Source organism: Penaeus vannamei, chromosome 41 (assembly GCF_042767895.1).
Source record: "Penaeus vannamei isolate JL-2024 chromosome 41, ASM4276789v1, whole genome shotgun sequence".
NCBI classification, from domain to species: domain Eukaryota; kingdom Metazoa; phylum Arthropoda; class Malacostraca; order Decapoda; family Penaeidae; genus Penaeus; species Penaeus vannamei.
Genome location: NC_091589.1, coordinates 10618126 through 10635625, shown reverse-complemented (window position 1 = coordinate 10635625; position 17500 = coordinate 10618126). Strand labels below are relative to the sequence as shown.

At 44.9% G+C, this 17500-nt stretch overlaps 1 protein-coding gene across 1 annotated transcript in view; it reads left to right on the top strand.

Moving 5' to 3' along the window:
* The window catches only part of LOC113802995 (neurogenic protein big brain), a 228513-nt gene that overhangs the window by 182215 nt on the left and 28798 nt on the right, over nt 1-17500 (top strand). The window contains exon 4 of the mRNA XM_070118180.1: nt 3093-3173. Within this exon, the coding sequence (XP_069974281.1) occupies nt 3093-3173 (81 nt within the window). The remainder of the gene's footprint in view (nt 1-3092; nt 3174-17500) is intronic.

Below are 17500 nucleotides of genomic sequence, written 5' to 3'. Positions count from 1 at the left end.
GTGACCTGTAGAGATGCGAGTGTGGTGACCTGTAGAGATGCGAGTGTGGTGACCTGTAGAGATGCGAGTGTGCGGACTCTGTAGAGATGCGAGTGTGGTGACCTGAGATGCGAGTGTGGTGACCTGTAGAGATGAGTGGTGACCTGTAGAGATGCGAGTGGTGACCTGTAGAGATGCGAGTGTGGTGACCTGTAGAGATGCGAGGCAGGACCCTGTAGAGATGCAGTGGTGGTGACCTGCAGAGATGCGAGTGTGGTGGGACCTGCAGAGATGCGAGTGGTGACCTGTAGAGATGCGAGTGTGGTGACCTGTAGAGATGCGAGTGGTGGTGACCTGTAGAGATGCGAGTGTGGAGACCTGTAGAGATGCGAGTGTGGTGACTCGTAGAGATGCGTGAGTGGTGACCTGTAGAGATGCGAGTGTGGTGACCTGTAGAGATGCGAGTGTGGTGACCTGTAGAGATGCGAGGTGGTGACCTGTAGAGATGCGAGTGTGGTGACCTGTAGAGATGCGAGGTGGTGACCTGTAGATGCGAGTGTGGTGACCTGTAGAGATGCGAGTGTGGTGACCTGTAGAGACAGTGAGTGTGGTGACCTGTAGAGATGCGAGGTGGTGACTGTAGAGATGCGAGTGTGGTGACTCAGGGAGATGCGAGTGTGGTGACCTGTAGAGATGCGAGTGTGGTGACCTGTAGAGATGCGAGTGTGGTGACTCTGTAGAGATGCGAGTGTGGTGACCTGTAGGAGATGCGAGTGTGGTGACCTGTAGAGATGCGATGTGGTGACCTGTAGAGATGAGTGTGGTGACCTGTAGAGATGCGAGGTGACCTGTAGAGATGCTGAGTGTGGTGACCTGTAGAGATGCGAGTGTGGTGGGACCTAGAGATGCGAGTGTGGTGACCTGTAGAGATGCGAGTGTGGTGACCTCCTGTAGAGATGCGAGTGTGGTGACCTGTAGAGATGCGAGTGTGGTGACCTGTAGAGATGCGAGTGTGGTGACCCAGAGATGCGAGTGTGGTGACCTGTAGAGATGCGAGTGTGGTGACCCTGTAGAGATGGGAGTGTGGTGACCTGTAGAGATGCGAGTGTGTGGTAACTGTAGAGGATGCGAGTGTGGTGACCTGTAGAGATGCGAGTGTGGTGACCTGGTAGAGATGCGAGGTAGGACTCTGTAGAGATGAGTGTGGTGACTGTAGAGATGGGAGTGTGGTGACCTGTAGAGATGCGAGTGTGGTGACCTGTAGAGATGCGGGAGGTGGTGACCTGTAGAGATGAGTGTGGTGACCTGTAGAGATGCGAGTGTGGTGACTCAGATGCGAGTGTGGTGACTCTGTAGAGATGCGAGTGTGGTGACCTGTAGAGATGCGAGTGTGGTGACCTGTAGAGATGCGAGTGTGGTGACCTGTAGAGATGCGAGTGTGGTGTGACCTGTAGAGATGCGAGTGTGGTGACCTGTAGATGCGAGTGTGGTGACCTGTAGAGATGCGAGTGTGGTGACCTGTAGAGATGCGAGGTGGTGACCTGTAGAGATGCGAGTGTGGTGACCTGTAGAGATGCGAGTGTGGTGACCTGTAGAGATGCGAGTGGTGACCTGTAGAGATGCGAGTGTGGTGACCTGTAGAGATGCGTGTGTGGTGACCTGTAGAGATGCGTGTGTGGTGACCTGTAGAGATGCGGGTGTGGTGACCTGTAGAGATGCGAGTGTGGTGACGTGTAGAGATGCGAGTGTGGTGACCTGTAGAGATGCGAGTGACCTGTAGAGATGCGAGTGTGGTGACCTGTAGAGATGCGAGTGTGGTGACCTGTAGAGATGCGAGTGTGGTGACCTGTAGAGATGCGAGTGTGGTGACCTGTAGAGATGCGAGTGTGGTGACCTGTAGAGATGCGAGTGTGGTGACCTGTAGAGATGCGAGTGTGGTGACCTGTAGAGATGCGAGTGTGGTGACCTGTAGAGATGGGAGTGTGGTGACCTGTAGAGATGCGAGTGTGGTGACCTGTAGAGATGCGAGTGTGGTGACCTGTAGAGATGCGAGTGTGGTGACCTGTAGAGATGCGAGTGTGGTGACCTGTAGAGATGCGAGTGTGGTGACCTGTAGGCTTTAATGAGTGACAGATGATGATGACGATGGATGATAATGATAGTAATAACAATGACAAGTTTGTTGATTGTGGAAAATAACAATTGCTTTACAAGGATGCTGATAATTGGAACTTTAATAATAGGAAATAATAATTACTTTGATAATTACTTTGATGATATAAAATAACAATTACTTTACATGTTTTCCGATAAGTTTTCTGAAAATAGAAGTTAATAATTACTTTGATTGGATGCAGCTGATGATGATGAGGATGAAAATGACAATTTCTTTCTTAAGTTTTTCGATGAAATAAATTACAATTAGCTTGATTTGATGATAATGGTGATGGCGATGAAAATAACAATTTCTTTTAAATTTTTTCGATATAATAAATAACAGTTAACTTAATTTGATGTTAATGGTGGTGATGAAAATAACAATTTCTTCCCAAGTTTTCTTACAATAGAAAACAACAATTACTTTGATTGGATGCTGTTGGTGATGATGATAAAGATAACAATTTCTTTACAAGTTTTCCGATAATGAAATATAAAAATTACTTAATAAGGATACTCCTGATGATGAAAATAATTTCCTTACAAGTTTTCCGATAATAAAAAACATCAATTACTTTGTTTTCCGATGACAAATAATAAATAATTACTTTCTAAGTTTTCAGATAACAAATAATAAATAATTACTTTACAAGTTTCCCGATAACACATTAGAAAAGAATTACTTTATAAGGACGCCCATGATAATGAAAATAACAATTTCTTCACAAGTTTTCCGATAACAAATAATAAAAAATTACTTTATAAGTTTTCCGATAACAAATAATAAAAAATTACTTTATAAGTTTCCCGATAACAAATAATAAAAAATTACTTTATAAGTTTCCCGATAACAAATAATAAAAAATTACTTTATAAGTTTCCCGATAACAAATAATAAAAAATGACCTTATAAGGACGCCCATGATAATCCTTTTTTCTCTCCCCCCCCCCTGCAGCTCCCCCTGACGGGCGCCTCCATGAACCCCGCCCGCTCCCTCGGCCCCGCCTTCGTCAAGAACAAGTGGGACGCGCACTGGGTGAGTACCGGGCCGAGTTGTTGTTTTTGGCTATTTTTGTTTGTATTATTTATTTATTTATTTATTTTATTTATTTTATTTTATTATTTTTTTCTTGTTTTTGGTTATTTTTGTTTGTATTATTTATTTATTATTTATTTATTTATTTATTTTTTATTTTTTATTAATTATTATTATTTTTTTTTTTTTTGGGGGGGGGTTATTTGTGTGTGTTGTGGGCTTGTATGTATAAGGGAGTGTGCTCTGGGACATGTACGGAGGTATATACATACACACGCGCACATGCATAAACACGCGTACGTGTACATACAAGCATGTGCACTGGCATACACGCACAAGCACATGCACATGCACATGCACAGGTACAGACACACACACACACACACACACACACACACACACACACACACACACACACACACACACACACACACACACACACACACACACACACACACACACACTCTCACTCACTCACTCACTCATACATATACTTGTGCATTTTATCTTATCAGTTTGTATTTTTTCTCTTCATATTTTTCGCAATTTTTATATTCCGTTCCCCATTTTCTTTTCTCCTGACTCATCTCTCTTTCGTTATCTCCCCTCCTCTCTTCCCGTAAAAATAAATGAAAATAGAACAGGAAATGAGTGAGGAACTGACGTGTGTGTATGTATGTGTACGTATGTGTACGGCCAGTGTGCGTCTAATTGTGTGCGTTTTAACAGTAGGTGATTCACTGCCCCTCCCCCTCCTCTTCCCTCCTTCCTCCTCCTCCTCCTTTCTCCCTAATATCCTTCTGCCTACTCCTCCTCTTCCTCCTCTTCCTTCTCCATTTGCTCCTTGGTCTTTTCATATTTCCCTTCTTCCTATTTTTCCTCCTCCTCCCCCTTTTCCTCTCCTCTTTACTCCCTTTTCTTCCTTCCATTTCCCTGACTTGACTTTTAAGTCTTACTTTTCCGATTTTCTCTAATTTCGTTTTTATATCACCTTTTTCATCTTTCCTTCTCTTCTTCGTTCTTTGTCTATTCTCCTTTATTATTTCTCTTCCATTCTTCTCATCCCTATTTGCTTTTTTTTCCCTTCGTCATTCCTCCATTTCCCCCCGTCATTCCATCCCTCGTTTTCTGTCTCCTCTCTTTATTTACTTCTCGCGTTTATCCCCGACTTTCGCTTTTCCTTCTTCTTCTTCTTACTCCGTTGATGTCATGGAAATATAGACCTTATAACGCGGTAGATTACGGTCGTAAGTTGCGTAATGTAGCCATCCTTATTCGGTGTCCGGCTGGCTCTGATTCCATTTTCGCTTTTTCTTCATTTCTCGTCTCTCTTTCTCCTTTTTATTTTATTATTATTATTTTTTTGTAGTTGGATTGTGCTAATTTCCCTTCTCTTTCTACTCGTCTTTCTTCTTCTGCTCTTTTCCCCCTCCTCCTCGTCCTTCCCCGCCTCTTTCTCCTTCCTTCTCCTTCTCCTCCTTCCCCTTCCTCCTCCTCTTTCCCTCTTCCTTCCACCTCATCCTCATCCTCATCCTCATGCTCATCCTCATCCACCCTCACTTCTCATTGACCCTCACTCCTCCATCCTCCATCCTCATCCTCATCCACCCTCACTTCTCATTGACCCTCACTCCTCCTCCTCCTCCTCCTTCTTCTCCTCCCCCTCCTTCTTCTCCTCCCCCTCCCACACCGCTTCCCTCTCTCTCCCTCCTCTTCCCTCCTTCCCCTCACTTACCCCCCCCCCCCCGCCACCCGAATAACCCCCGCCCACAGTCGAACGTCGTGCTGTTTCGTCGTCGGGCGGTTTCGAGAGGCCGGGTTGTGGAGACGGAGGTGGGCGTGGGGGTGGGGGCGTGTGGGGAGGGAGGAGGGTGTAGGGGGGGAGGAGGAGGGGGCGTGGAGGGGAGACGGGGAGGGAGGAGGGCGTGGAAGGAGAGGGGGAGGGAGGAGGGCGTGGAAGGAGAGGGGGAGGGATGGGAGGAGGGCGTGATGGGAGAGGGGGAGGGTGTTAGGGGAGAGGGCGTGTTGGAGGGGGGAGAGGAGGAGGGAGAAAAGGGAGGAGAGGGAGGGGGTCTGACTGAGGCGAACCGTGCTCTCTTCATTGACTCTACATGGCTCGTTTGGTGTACGGGGAGGGGGGAGGGGCAGGGGGTGGAAGGACGAAGGTGGGGGCAAGAGGGGTAAGGAAGGGAGAGGGAGGTAAGGCAAGGAGGGGAAGGGAGGAGGTTGACGAAGTGGGGGGAGAGGAAGGGGGGGTGGAAGGGGAGGGTGAGATGAGTGTAGGAGGAAGGGGGTATTTGGAGAAAGATGAGGAGCAGAAGAGCGAGAAAATAAAAGTAGGAGAAGGAGAAGAAGAAACGAAGGGAAGAGGCAGAGTAAAGAGAAAACGAACGGGGAAGAAAAGATGAAGGAAAAGATAAACAAAAGATGGAAAAATAAGTTTGAAAAGTGGAAAATAGAAAAACGGAAAAAAAGGAAGAAAAAAGTATAGAAAGCAAATCTTCCTCATACTATGTAGCTACTCATATGTCTCACTCATGACCGACTATGAGGAGGGCTATGAGGAGGTTAAACGTCTGTATGAAAAGGAGGATTGTGTTCATGAGGTGCAGTGATGTTACTATTATTTTATTTATTTATTTATTTATTTTGAATAATAAGGGAGGGAGGAGAGGAGAGGAAAAAGGGAGAGAGGAGAGAAGAAGAGGGGAATGGAAAGGAGATGGGAGAGGGAGGAATGGAAAGGAAAGAAGTATAGGAGAAAGAAAGAAAGAATTGAATGAAGGAAGGAAGAAGAGGGAAAGAAGGGAAGAGGGAGAGCAGGAGAGAGAGAGACTGAAAAAAATAAAATAAGATTAAGAGAGAAGGAAGAGACGGAAAGAAAGAAAATGGGAGAAAAATAAGACAAGAAAATATCGAGAGGAAGAACTTGAAAAAAAATAGAATGTAAGAGCGTAGCAGGAAGGAATGAAAAATAAATAGAAGATAAAAAAATAGTAAAAGCGACAGAAAGAAGAAAAAAGAAAGAACGAAAGAAAAATAATAGTTATTTTTTCAGTCACTCTCATCATCACCATCATCATTTTCTCTTCGTCCTCATCTCCATATCTCTCACACCTTTGCAAAGTAAGATTTTTTGGCAACATGTTTTCGAAAGCTTGCAAGAATGTGTGACTGTTCAGAGTTTTTTTTCTTTCTTTCTTTCTTTCTCTCTTTCTCTGTCGTCGTCTCGTTTCTTTTACTTTTGTTTTATTTGTGTATTTGTTTTTTTTATTATTTAATTATTATCATTTTTTCTTTATTTCTTTCTTTCTCTTTCTTTCTTCGCCTCGTTTCTCTTACTTTTATTTTATTTGTGCATTTGTTTTTTTATTATTTAGTTATTATAATTTTTTTATTATGGTAGAGGTGGTGGTGATGGTTATGGTGGTGATAACTGATGATGGTGGTGATGGTGATGAGGATGATGATAATGGTGGTAAAGATAGTGGTGACTCTGTGTGTGTGTGTGTGTGTGTGTGTGTGTGTGTGTGTGTGTGTGTGTGTGTGTGTGTGTGTGTGTGTGTGTGTGTGTGTTTTTGTGTGTGTTTGTGTGCGTGTGTTTTGCACACTAGCGCTACGTATACATATTTTTATGTTTGTTTTTTCTTATTCTTCCCTCATTTTTTTTCTTTTTCTTTCTCTCTTCCTTCCTTCTGTATATGCGAAGACATTACCATTATACCCCCATCCCCGTTGAGAGGCTGGGGGGGGGGGTGAGACGAAGAGAATATTATAGGGCCGAACACGAAACAGCCGTAAATATTTAGACGGGGGTTTTAAAGGAAAATATTCCACTCGGGTCGGAAACGCTGTTGAGAGGGAGTGGGGGAGGGGGGTGGAGGGAGTGAGGGTGGAGGAGGGGATGGGGGGTGGAGGGTTGAAGGGAGGGAGGGGGAAGGGGAGGAGGGTAGGTGGAGGAGGAGGGCTAGGGGGAAAGGGAGAAGGGAAGGGGGTAGGGTTGAAGGAGGGGGCGAGGGAGAAAGGGAGAAGGGAAGGGGGTAGGTGGAGGAGGGGGGCTAGGGGGAAAGGGAGAAGGGAAGGGGGTAGGAGAGGAGGGGGCGAGGAGAAAGGGAGAAGGGAAGGGGTAGGTGGAGGAGGGGGTGAGGGGGAGGAGGGGGTGAGGTTGCAGAGGGTAGGTGGAAGAGGTGGATTGAAGAGGGTAGGTGAGGGTTCAGGGAGGTGGAGGAGGGGGAAAAGGGAAGAGGGCAGGTGGAGGAGATGGAAAAGGGGGAGGAGGAGGGAAAGGGGGAAGGGGGAAGGGGACAGGAGGAAGGAAAAGGGGAAGGGGACAGGTGGACGGGAAGGGTGGAAGGGGGTTGGTAGGAGTGGAGGGGAATGGAGGAGGGAGGAGTTAGGGGGAAGGGGGCAGGTGGAGGGAGGTGGAGGAAGGGGGAAAGAAAGGGTAGGAGAAAATGATGAAGGAAGAGAGAGGTAAGATAGAGTAGAAGAAGAAAAAGAGTTGATGAAAAGGGAAAAAGTCTTAGGAGGGAGGGAAGGTTTTCATTTCCCTTCCCAACCTCCCCAACCCCCAACCCCCACCCCCTCCCTCTCTTACCTTCATCCCACCTATCAACTTTCTTTATTATACTAATTATCCTCTCCTGCTCCCATAGTTTTCTTCTTTCGTCTTATCTTCCACTTCCTCTTCCTCTGTTTTCCGCTCTTCCCTTCCATTCTCCTCTAATTCTACTTTCATTTTCCCCTTTCTTTTCTCTGCTCACCTGTTTCTGTTTTTATTCTCCGTGGTTCTCTCTCTCTCTCTCTCTGTCTCTCTCTCACTCTCCCTCTCACTCCCTCTCTCCATCTCTCTCTCTCACTCTCTCTCTCTCTTTCTCTCTTTCTTTCTTTCCCCTTCTCTCCCTCCCTCCCTCTCTCCCTTATCCTTTTCCCTCTCCCTTTCTCCTTTCCCCTCTCCCTTTTCCCTCCCCCTCCCCCTCTCCCTACTCCTTTCCCCTCCCCTCTCTCTTCTCCCTTCACCCTTCCTACTCTCCCTTCTCCCTTCCTACTCTCCCTTCTCCCTTCTCCTCTCCCCCTTCTTAGTCGTTTGCCTTCGCTTCCCGACCTGTTATTACCCTCACTCTTTCACCCTATCATTACTTGCAAATTATTCCCGTGTTGCAAATTCACTCCTTTTCTCACACCACTCACCACTTCATGTTTTTTTTTTCTTTTTTGTTTTTTTTTTTTTCTTTCTTTCTTTCTTTCTTTCTTCCTCTTTCTTTCTTGAATGTATTTTTGATTTTTTTCTCACCTCATTCTTTTCTGCCTTCTGTATGGCATTATCTTTGGGTTTTCTTTTTAGTTTACCATTTTTCTTTCTTTGTTTCTTTTTTTATTTATTTTTTCTCTGTTCCCTTTCAGTCTCTTTCTGTTTCCTTATCGGCGTTTTTTTTTCCTTTTTCTTGTTTTATTTCCGTTTTCTCTTTTACGTCGTTTCCTCTCTCCGTTTTCTGGTGTCTCCTGCATTACGCTTCGGTAAATTTGAGTCTTGCATTTTAAGTCTTTTTCTTAATGGGTGGCGTTATTTGCCCCCCTTCCTTTTTTTCATCTTTTTCTTCCTCTTCCTCGCCTCTTCCTTCTTCCACTACTATCATTAGCACCCCTTTTCCTCTTCTTTCACCTCTGCTCCTTTGTTCTGTCTTCCCCCCTCTCGTTTATTAATTCTTCCTTTAATCCTCCTCCTCTTCTTCCCTGTTTCCCTCCCTACACCCTCCTCCCTCCTCCTCCTCTTCCCCCTTCCCTCCCTACACCCTCCTCCTCCTTCTCCTCCTCCCTCCTCCCTCTTCCTCGTCCTCTCCTTCCTCTCCTCCTCCTCCTCCTCTTCCCTATCACCACACTATGCTCTCCTTCCTCCTCCTCCTCCTCCTCTTCCCTATCACTCCACTCTCTCCTCCTCCTCCTCCCTCCCTCCTCCTCCTCCTCCTCCCTCCTCCACCCCCTCCACGTCCTCCTCCTCCTCCTCGTCCTCCTCCTCCACCCCTCCTCGTCCTCCTCCTCCTCCTCCTCCTCCTCCCTCCTCCTCCACGGAGTTATTGAGAGGGACAAAGTGTGGTTCTGGCTCGGTTCCCCTTTTCGTGCGAGGAACTCACTCTGTCTGATTGGGGGGAGGAGGAAGGGGTGGAGGAGGGGGGTGAGGGAGTGGAGGAGGGGGGGAGGGGATGGTGAGGGGGTGGAGGAGGTGGAAGAATGGAGGGGAAGAGGTGGTGGAGGTGGAGGGGGAAGAGGTGGTGGAGGAGGGGGTAAAGAGGGGACGAGGAAGAGGAGGAGGTGGGGTAAAGAGGGGAGGAGGAGGAGGGAGGGGGTAAAGAGGGGAGGATGAGGAGGAGGGGGTAAAGAGGGGAGGAGGAGGAGGAGGGGGTAAGAGGGGGAGGAGGAGGAGGGTAAAGAGGAGGAGGAGGAGGAGGGGTAAAGAGGGGAGGAGGAGGAGGAGGGGTAAAGAGGTGGAGGAGGAGGGAGGAGGAGGAGGAGGGAGGAGGGAGGGAGGAGGAGGAGGAGGAGGAGGAGGAGGAGGAGGAGGGGGAGGGAGAGGGGAAGGGGTAAAGAGGGTAGGAGGAGGAGGAGGTGGGGGAAAGGGTAAAGAGGGGAGGAGAAGGAGGATGGTGGGGCAGGAGGAGGAATAAAGAGGGGGCGAGGAGAAGGAGGAGAGAGAGAGAGAGAGGAAAAAGAAAGAGACATAAACAGAGAGACAGACAGACAGACAGAGGAAGGGAGAAGTCACAGACACAGAAAGAGAGAGAGAGAGAGAGAGAGAGAACGAAAGCAAAATTAGCAAACTAGTCAAAAAAAAAAAGAAAGAAAAGAAAAACCCGGAGCCGAGTGCCGCCCCGAATCCTTCATGACTCGAGCGATTAAGAGATCGTGCAAGAAGTGGGAGGAGCTAAGTCTGACGTCATCATTGTGGACGACGTCGACGCCCCGCCCCGCAGGACTCAATCGAATATATATATATGTATCGAAGGAAACTTGGGAAGAGTCCCCGAGGAACCATCTGTTGCTGTGTTCATTTTCTTTGTTGTTGTTTGTTTGTTTCTGTCTCTCTTCTCTCTTCTTTCTTTCTTCTCTATTTCTTTCTTTCTTTCTGTTCTCTCTCTCTCTCTCTCTCTCTCTCTCTCTCTCTCTCTCTCTCTCTCTCTCTCTCTCTCTCTCTCTCTCTCTCTCTCTCATTCTCTTTTACCTTTCCTATCTCATTTCCTCTTCTCTTTCTCCCTCAAATCCTCATCGTCTTCCCGCAGCCCCCTCCCCTCCCCTTCTTCTTTCTCTATCCTTCTTCCTCCTTCACCCTCCTCCTTCTCCCTCCTCCTTCTCCTTCTTCCCCTCCTCTTCCTTCTCCTTCTCCTTCACCCCTTCCTCCTCCTCCATCACCCCTTTCCCTCCTCTTCCTCCTCCTCCATCTCCTTGCCCCTCCTCCTCCTCCCTCTCCTCTTTCCCCTTCCTATTCCCTTTCTCCTTTATCCCTGCCCTCCTGTCCCCCCTCTCCTCTTCCTCCCTCCTCCCCTCTTCCTCCCTCCTCCTCCCTCCTTTTTAATGTACACAAGGGACTAATTATGTAGTTTATCGTTTAATCAGTGGTAAGCGACCTTCCTTCCTTTCCCTTTTGTTTCTGTGGCGGCTGTTCTGTGGGTGTTTGTTGCTGTTAATGTGACACTTATTATTCTTAAGTTTTGTTTGTGTGTTACATTGTTTGTTTGTTTGTTACATTGTCTGTTTGTGACCTTGTTTGTTTTTTCTGTTTGTCACTTTGTTTGTTTGTTTGTCTGTGTCACCTTGTCTGTTTGTCCTTACCTTGTTTGTTTGTCTGTTTGTCATCTTGTTTGTTTGTTTGTTATCTTGTTTGTCTGTGTGTCACCTTATTTGTTTGTGTCACCTTGTTTGTTTGTTTGTCTGTGTCACCTTGTCTGTTTGTTACCTTGTTTGTTTGTCTGGTTATCACCTTGTTTGTTTGTTTGTCATCTTGTTTATGTGTGTCACCTTGTTTGTTGCTGTTGTAATATTTGTGTTCTCTGTTCTTATTTTTTATGGCCTTGGTAATCTTTATTTTATTTTATTTTTTTGTATCTGTTTTATCGTTGTTAGTTAAAAGAAGGAACTGGAAGGAGAAGAAAGAGATCGAATAAAAGGAGAGGAAGGAGGGGAAAGGGAAGGATAGAGAAGGGAAGGTGACATACAAAGGGGGAAGGGGTATGGGAAGGGGGTGAAGGGAAAGGCATAAAAGGGGTAGAGAGAGAGAACGAATGAAAATGGGTTGAGGGAAGATAAGATAAAGAAGGAAAGGCGATAGAGTTGAGAGATCAAAAAGGAGGACGAAGGAAAGGGTAGAGAGGAGAGGAGATGGAAGGGATAAATGAATAAAAGGGGGGAGGGAGGGAGAAAGGGAAAGAGGAGGGGAAAAGGACATTATAAAAAAGCGGAGGGGAAGGTAGGGAAGGAAGGAAGGAAGGAAAAGGTAAAGAAGAAGGAAAAATAAGAGCGAGGAAGAGGACATTATAAAAAAGCGGAGGGGAAGGGAGAGGCAGAGAGGAGGGAAAAAGAAGAGAGGGGAAGAGGAGATAATAAAAAAAGTGGAGGGGAAGGGAAGGGAGGGAGGAAAGGGAGAGGTAGAGAGGAGGGAAGAATAAGAGAGGGGAAGAGGAGATAATAAAAAAGTGGAGGGAAGGGAAGGGAGGGAGGGAGGGAGAGGCAGAGAGGAGGGAAAAATAAGAGAGGGGAAGAGGAGATAATAAAAAAGTGGAGGGAAGGGAAGGGAAGGGAAGGGAGGGAGGGAGGGAGTGGGGGCAATAGGAAGCTCCTGCTATTACGGATGGTCGATTTTATGAGAGTTTACCATTGTCTGACGCCACATGTTACTCCTAATCTCTCGCATGGGGTCCTTTTCTATTTTTCTATTATTTGCCCTTGCATCTTTGTATTCTCTCCCATACTGTAATTATCTGTGTAATTATGTATATATTTGTGTATGTCTGTGTGGAGGTATGTATATGTATATTTGTATGTATATGTTCATGTTTATATATGAGTATGTATACGTGTATGCCTATGTAGGTATGCTTGTATATTTATATTTATACATATAATGTATGTCTTATGCTATTCTGCCTGTAATTTCCTTTAATATCATTATGTATAATGTCATTCAGTATTAATATAATTAGTTTACTTATTTAAATACATTATGTCCTGATTTATCTTCCTAGTTTTTAATGTTTAATAGTTCAAGGGGCCTTCCTAAGGGAGTTTCACTCCTGGAGGGCTCAGCCATACCACTAGTGTAATATGTTGTATTTTTGTTGATGTATTGTATTTGGCTAAATAAATTATTTGATTCTGATTCTGATTCTGATTCTTGGGGATGGATTTGTGGCGGGGGGAGGAGGGAGGGGGGGGACAGGTGGCTGAGGAGGGGGAGGAGAAGGGAGCAGGAGGAGAGGGGGAGGGCAGGAGGTGGAGGAGGAGAGGGAAGAGAGGAGGAGAGCAGGAGGAAGAGAGGTGGAGGGAAGGAAGGGGAGGAGGAGGAGGAGAGGGAAGAGAGGGGGAAGAGGAGGAGAAGAGGGGGAGAGCAGGAGGTGGGGGAGGAGGAGAGCAGGAGGAAGAGAAGGGGGAGGAGGGAAGGAAGAGACTGGAGGAAGGGGGTGGGAGATGGAGGGAGGGGGTGAAGGGGAGTGGGAAGAAGGAGAAGGGGGAATGATATAGACACAGGAGGTGGAGGAGCGAGGGAAGAAGAGAAAGGGGGGAGGGAAAGGAAACAGAAAAGGTGGAGAAGAGAGGGAAGAAGAGGAAGGGGGAAGGGAAAAGAGAAGTGGGTAGAGGGAAAGGAGAGACACAAGAGGCAGAAGAGAGCGAGAGAGGCCAAGGGGCTGGAGAACACCGGAGGAAGGAGAATAAGGAGTGGGAGAGGATAAAGAAGGGAAAAGGGACACAAGAAAGAGAAAGGAGGAGGCTAACGGCTTGCTTGTTATCATCACCTTCCTATTCCCTTTCCCTGGCTAGTTACCCCCTTCTTTCTGTTCTTCGTCCTTCGTGTAGTGGGAGGGAGAGAAGAGAGAAAAGAACTAAAGAGATGGGGGAGTGGGGAGGAATAGATAGCAGAGTCTCTCTCTCTCTCTCTCTCTCTCTCTCTCTCTCTCTCTCTCTCTCTCTCTCTCTCTCTCTCCTTCTCCTCTCCCTCTCCCTCTCCCTCTCTCTCTCTCTCTCTCTCTCTCTCTCTCTCTCTCTCTCTCTCTCTCTCTCTCTCTCTCTCTCTCTCTCTCTCTCTCTCTCTCTCTCTCTCTCTCTCTCTCTCTCTCTCTCTCTCTCTGTCTCTCGCTCTCTCTCTCTCTCTCTCACTCTCTCTCTCTCTCTCTCACTCTCTCTCTCTCTCTCTCTCTCTCTCTCTCTCTCTCTCTCTCTCTCATTCTCTCTCCTCTCTCTCTCTCTCTCTCTCTCTCTCTCTCTCTCTCTCTCTCTCTCTCTCTCTCTCTCTCTCTCTCTCTCTCTCTCTGTCTCTCTCTCTCATTCTCTCTCTCTCTCTCTCTCTCATTCTCTCTCTCATTCTCTCTCTCTCTCTGTCTCATTCTCTCTCTCTCTCTCTCTCTCTCTCTCTCTCTCTCTCTCTCTTTCTCATTCTCTCTCTCTCTTTCTCATTCTCTCTCTCTCTCTCTCTCATTCTCTCTCTCTCTCTCTCTCTCTCATTCTCTCTCTCTCTCTCTCTCTCTCTCTCTCTCTCTCTCTCTCTCTCTCTCTCTCTCTCTCTCTCTCTCTCTCTCTTCTCTCTCTCTCTCTCTCTCTCTCTCTCTCTCTCTTTCTCTCTCTCCCTCCCTCCACCCTTCCACCTTCCTCCCTCCCTCCTCTCTTTCTGTAGCGTTCTCTCCTCCCTTTTCGGCGAGCATGCGCGCACGCACGTCGAGTTGTTGCTCCGCGGGCCTTTCGCGGGAAAGTGGACGAGGGATGGCTCTGAAGGACGGTCTCCATTTGGCTATCGTCTGTTCGCGGTTCTTCTCTTTATCTCTCTCTTTTCCTCTCCCTCTCTTTCTAGTTGTCTCCTGTTTTTCTTCCGTTCTCTTCTCTCTCCATCCGCTTCTCGATTTCAGTGTTCCTTTTCGTCTCTCTCTTCCTCTTTTCCTCCTCCTCTCTGTCTGTCTTTCTCTTTCTATCTTCCTTTCCTTCTTTCTTCTTCTTCTTCTTTCCCTCTTCTTCTCCTCTCCTCTCTCTCTCTCTCTCTCTCTCTCTCTCTCTCTCTCTCTCTCTCTCTCTCTCTCTCTCTCTCTCTCTCTCTCTCTCTCTCTCTCTCCCCCCTCTCCCTCCCTTTCACTGCTGCCTTGCTCGCTGCTTCTCTCTTACCTCCCTCCCCTCCTCTTCCCCTCCCCTCTCCTCCTCCTCCTCCTCCTCCTCCTCCTCCCTTGCTCATTGCATTTAAGCGTTCATAGACCATGAGGGTCAAGGGTGGGGGGAGGAGGAGGGGGAGTAGGGAGGAGAGGAGAGGGGAAGAGGGAAGAGGAGGAGAGGGTGGAGAGGGGAAGGGGAGGAGAGGGGAAGAGGGGGAGGAGGGAGGGGGAGGAGACGAAGCTTGAAGACGCGGCCAGAGCTCGAGGAGAGTATAAGAAAGTCTCTGTTACTTCATTTTATCTTTTTTTTTATTATTCTTAATTCTCTTTCTTCTTTTTTTTTATTTTAAGGGGATATGATGAGACGGTGTGGAGGTGGTGGTGGGGATAAGGGGGGAGGGGAGTAAAGGGGTGAGAGGGGGAAGGGGGGCTCTTGGGAAGAGCTGGGGAGTAGGAGAGAGAGAGAGAGAGAGAGAGAGAGAGAGAGAGAGAGAGAGAGAGAGAGAGAGAGAGAGAGAGAGAGAGAGAGAGAGAGAGAGAGAGGGAGGGAGATGGAGAAAGGAGGAGGAAAAGAGAGAGAGGGGTGGGAGGGAGGGAGAAAGTGAGAGACAGACAGAGAGAGAGTGAGAAAGTGAGAGAGAAAGATAGACAGAGACAAAGAGAAGCAAGAGAGAGGAAAGAGAAAAAGAACGGTGGAAGATGGCGTGGAGGGGGGGCTAGAAAGTTGGGGAAGGGGGAGGGAGTGGATGCATGTGGCACTGGGAGATGGCTCTGGTGTCTTTGTTTTTCTTTGGCGGTGCCGCGTGTTTTTGCAAGGGAGCGGAGGGCGAGGGACGGTGGTTATGCTTGCTGAGTGGCCCGCGGGGTAGGGGGAGGGGGCGGGGCTACCGATGCCTGCCTCGGCCGTTATCAAGAATCGCTGTCATTATTATTGTTTTTATTATCATTGGCGCCGTTATTATTCTTTCTGTGTTTGTTTGCCTATTTTGTTTGGAAAGAGGGAGATGGGAGATGATAGTGATATTTGTATATTTGTTAATGATTGTAGAACGAATGAAAATTATCGTATTATGATTTTTTTAAAAATTATAACGGTGATGATAATCGTGATAAAGATAGAAATTATAACGTTCTGTGGAGGATTATAGATGATTTATAATAACTGATGGTAATTGATAATGATAAAGAACTTCATTGCAAATACAATTGTTTTGTTGGTAGTCGAGAGAGGGAGATAAAAATCAAATAATTTTCTGCCTTGAATTCTTGTCCGTATGAGATAGAAATAATGAATATATAATGAATATTAGAAATTGATGATAAAATATAGAATATATTAATATAGAAGTTATATAGATATGTAGAATTAATATATAGAATGTGTAAATATGTGAAATAGATATATAAAATGAGAATAATAATAATAATAATAATAATAATAATGATGATGATATATGTAAAATGAATATAGAAAATGAATAAAAAAGGTTAGAAATGAAAAAAAAAAATCATAATCATGAGCGGAAAATAGAGCGAAGAACGAATAGTGAAAGACGATGATACGAGAAATACAAAAATAGAAACGAAAGTAGAATTATTTTGAAAATATAGAATGCAAGGAGTGAAAGATTTTTTCTTCTTCTTTTTAGAGAATTTTGATGAAATAGGTTTAAGAAGAAAAATATATATATATATATTTTTCAAGAATTAAATAAAAGAAATTTTGTATAGAATGAAACAGTAAGGGAAAAAAGGAACGTGGAAAATAGGTTTAAGAATACATATATATTTGTTCAAGAATTAAATATACCAAATTATATATAGAACGAAAAAGTAAGGAAAAAAGGAACATGGAAAATAGGTTAAAAAATACATATATATTTTTCAAGAATTAAGTATAAGAAATTATATATAGAATGAAAAAGCAAGGGAAAAAAGGTACATGGAAAATAGGTTAAAAAAAAAAAAATACATATATATTTTTCAAGAATTAGATATAATAAATAATATATAGAGTGAAAAAGCAAGGGAAAAAAGGAACATGTAAAATAGGTAAAAACGAAAAAATACATATATATTTTTCAAGAATTAGATATAATAAATTATATATAGAATGAAAAAGTAAGGGAAAAAGGAACATGGAAAAAATCACGAAGGCGAGAAAGGAATCCAAGAATAGAATAGAAAAGTTGAAAAGAATAATTTTGTAGTTCGCGCGGCCGCCTTGGGTGTGTGCGTGTGGAGTTGCTTTCGTAATTGAGTTGAGGTGAGAACTTTTTTTTTTTTTTTTTTTTTTTGGGGGGGGGGGTAGGGGGAAGAAAATTAGAAAAAAAAATAGACATGAATTTGCATCTGTTTTTCGTTTTTGTTTTTTTTTCGCTGAAGAAAATTTGAAAAAAAAATCTGAATTTGCCTCTATTTGTTTTTGTTTTTGTTTTTGGAAGAAAAGTTTTAGAAATTGAGATATGAATTTGCATCTTTTTTTTAAGAATGTTTAAAAAATAGAGATATGAATTTGCATCTGTTTGTTTTTCGTTTTTTTTTTTTTTCGCTGAAGATAATTAAAGAAATAGAGATGTGAATTTGCATCTATTTGTTTTTCGTCATTTTTTTATCGCTGGAAAAAATGGAAAAATAAAAATCTGGATTTGCGTCTGTTTGTTTGTCGTGATTTTGTTTTCTTTTTGTATTATTTGTAATGTGGAGATATTGATTTTGTTTAGTCTTAGATTTAATTTGTTTTTATTTTTTAGGGTAATTGTAATGGTAAATGTCATATTTATCGTTGAAAAAACAAAAGCAAAAAACAATCCTATTTTCTATTTATTTGCCAACTTGATTAGAAAAAAAACGTTTAGATGTAGAGCAACGAAAAAAATCTATATATTAATAGCCCTAATTCATTTAGATTTCCCTCTCGACAATATTAATGACAAATCACGCATTTAATCCCCTTCACCCCCCCCCCCCTCCCACCCCACCCCCTGC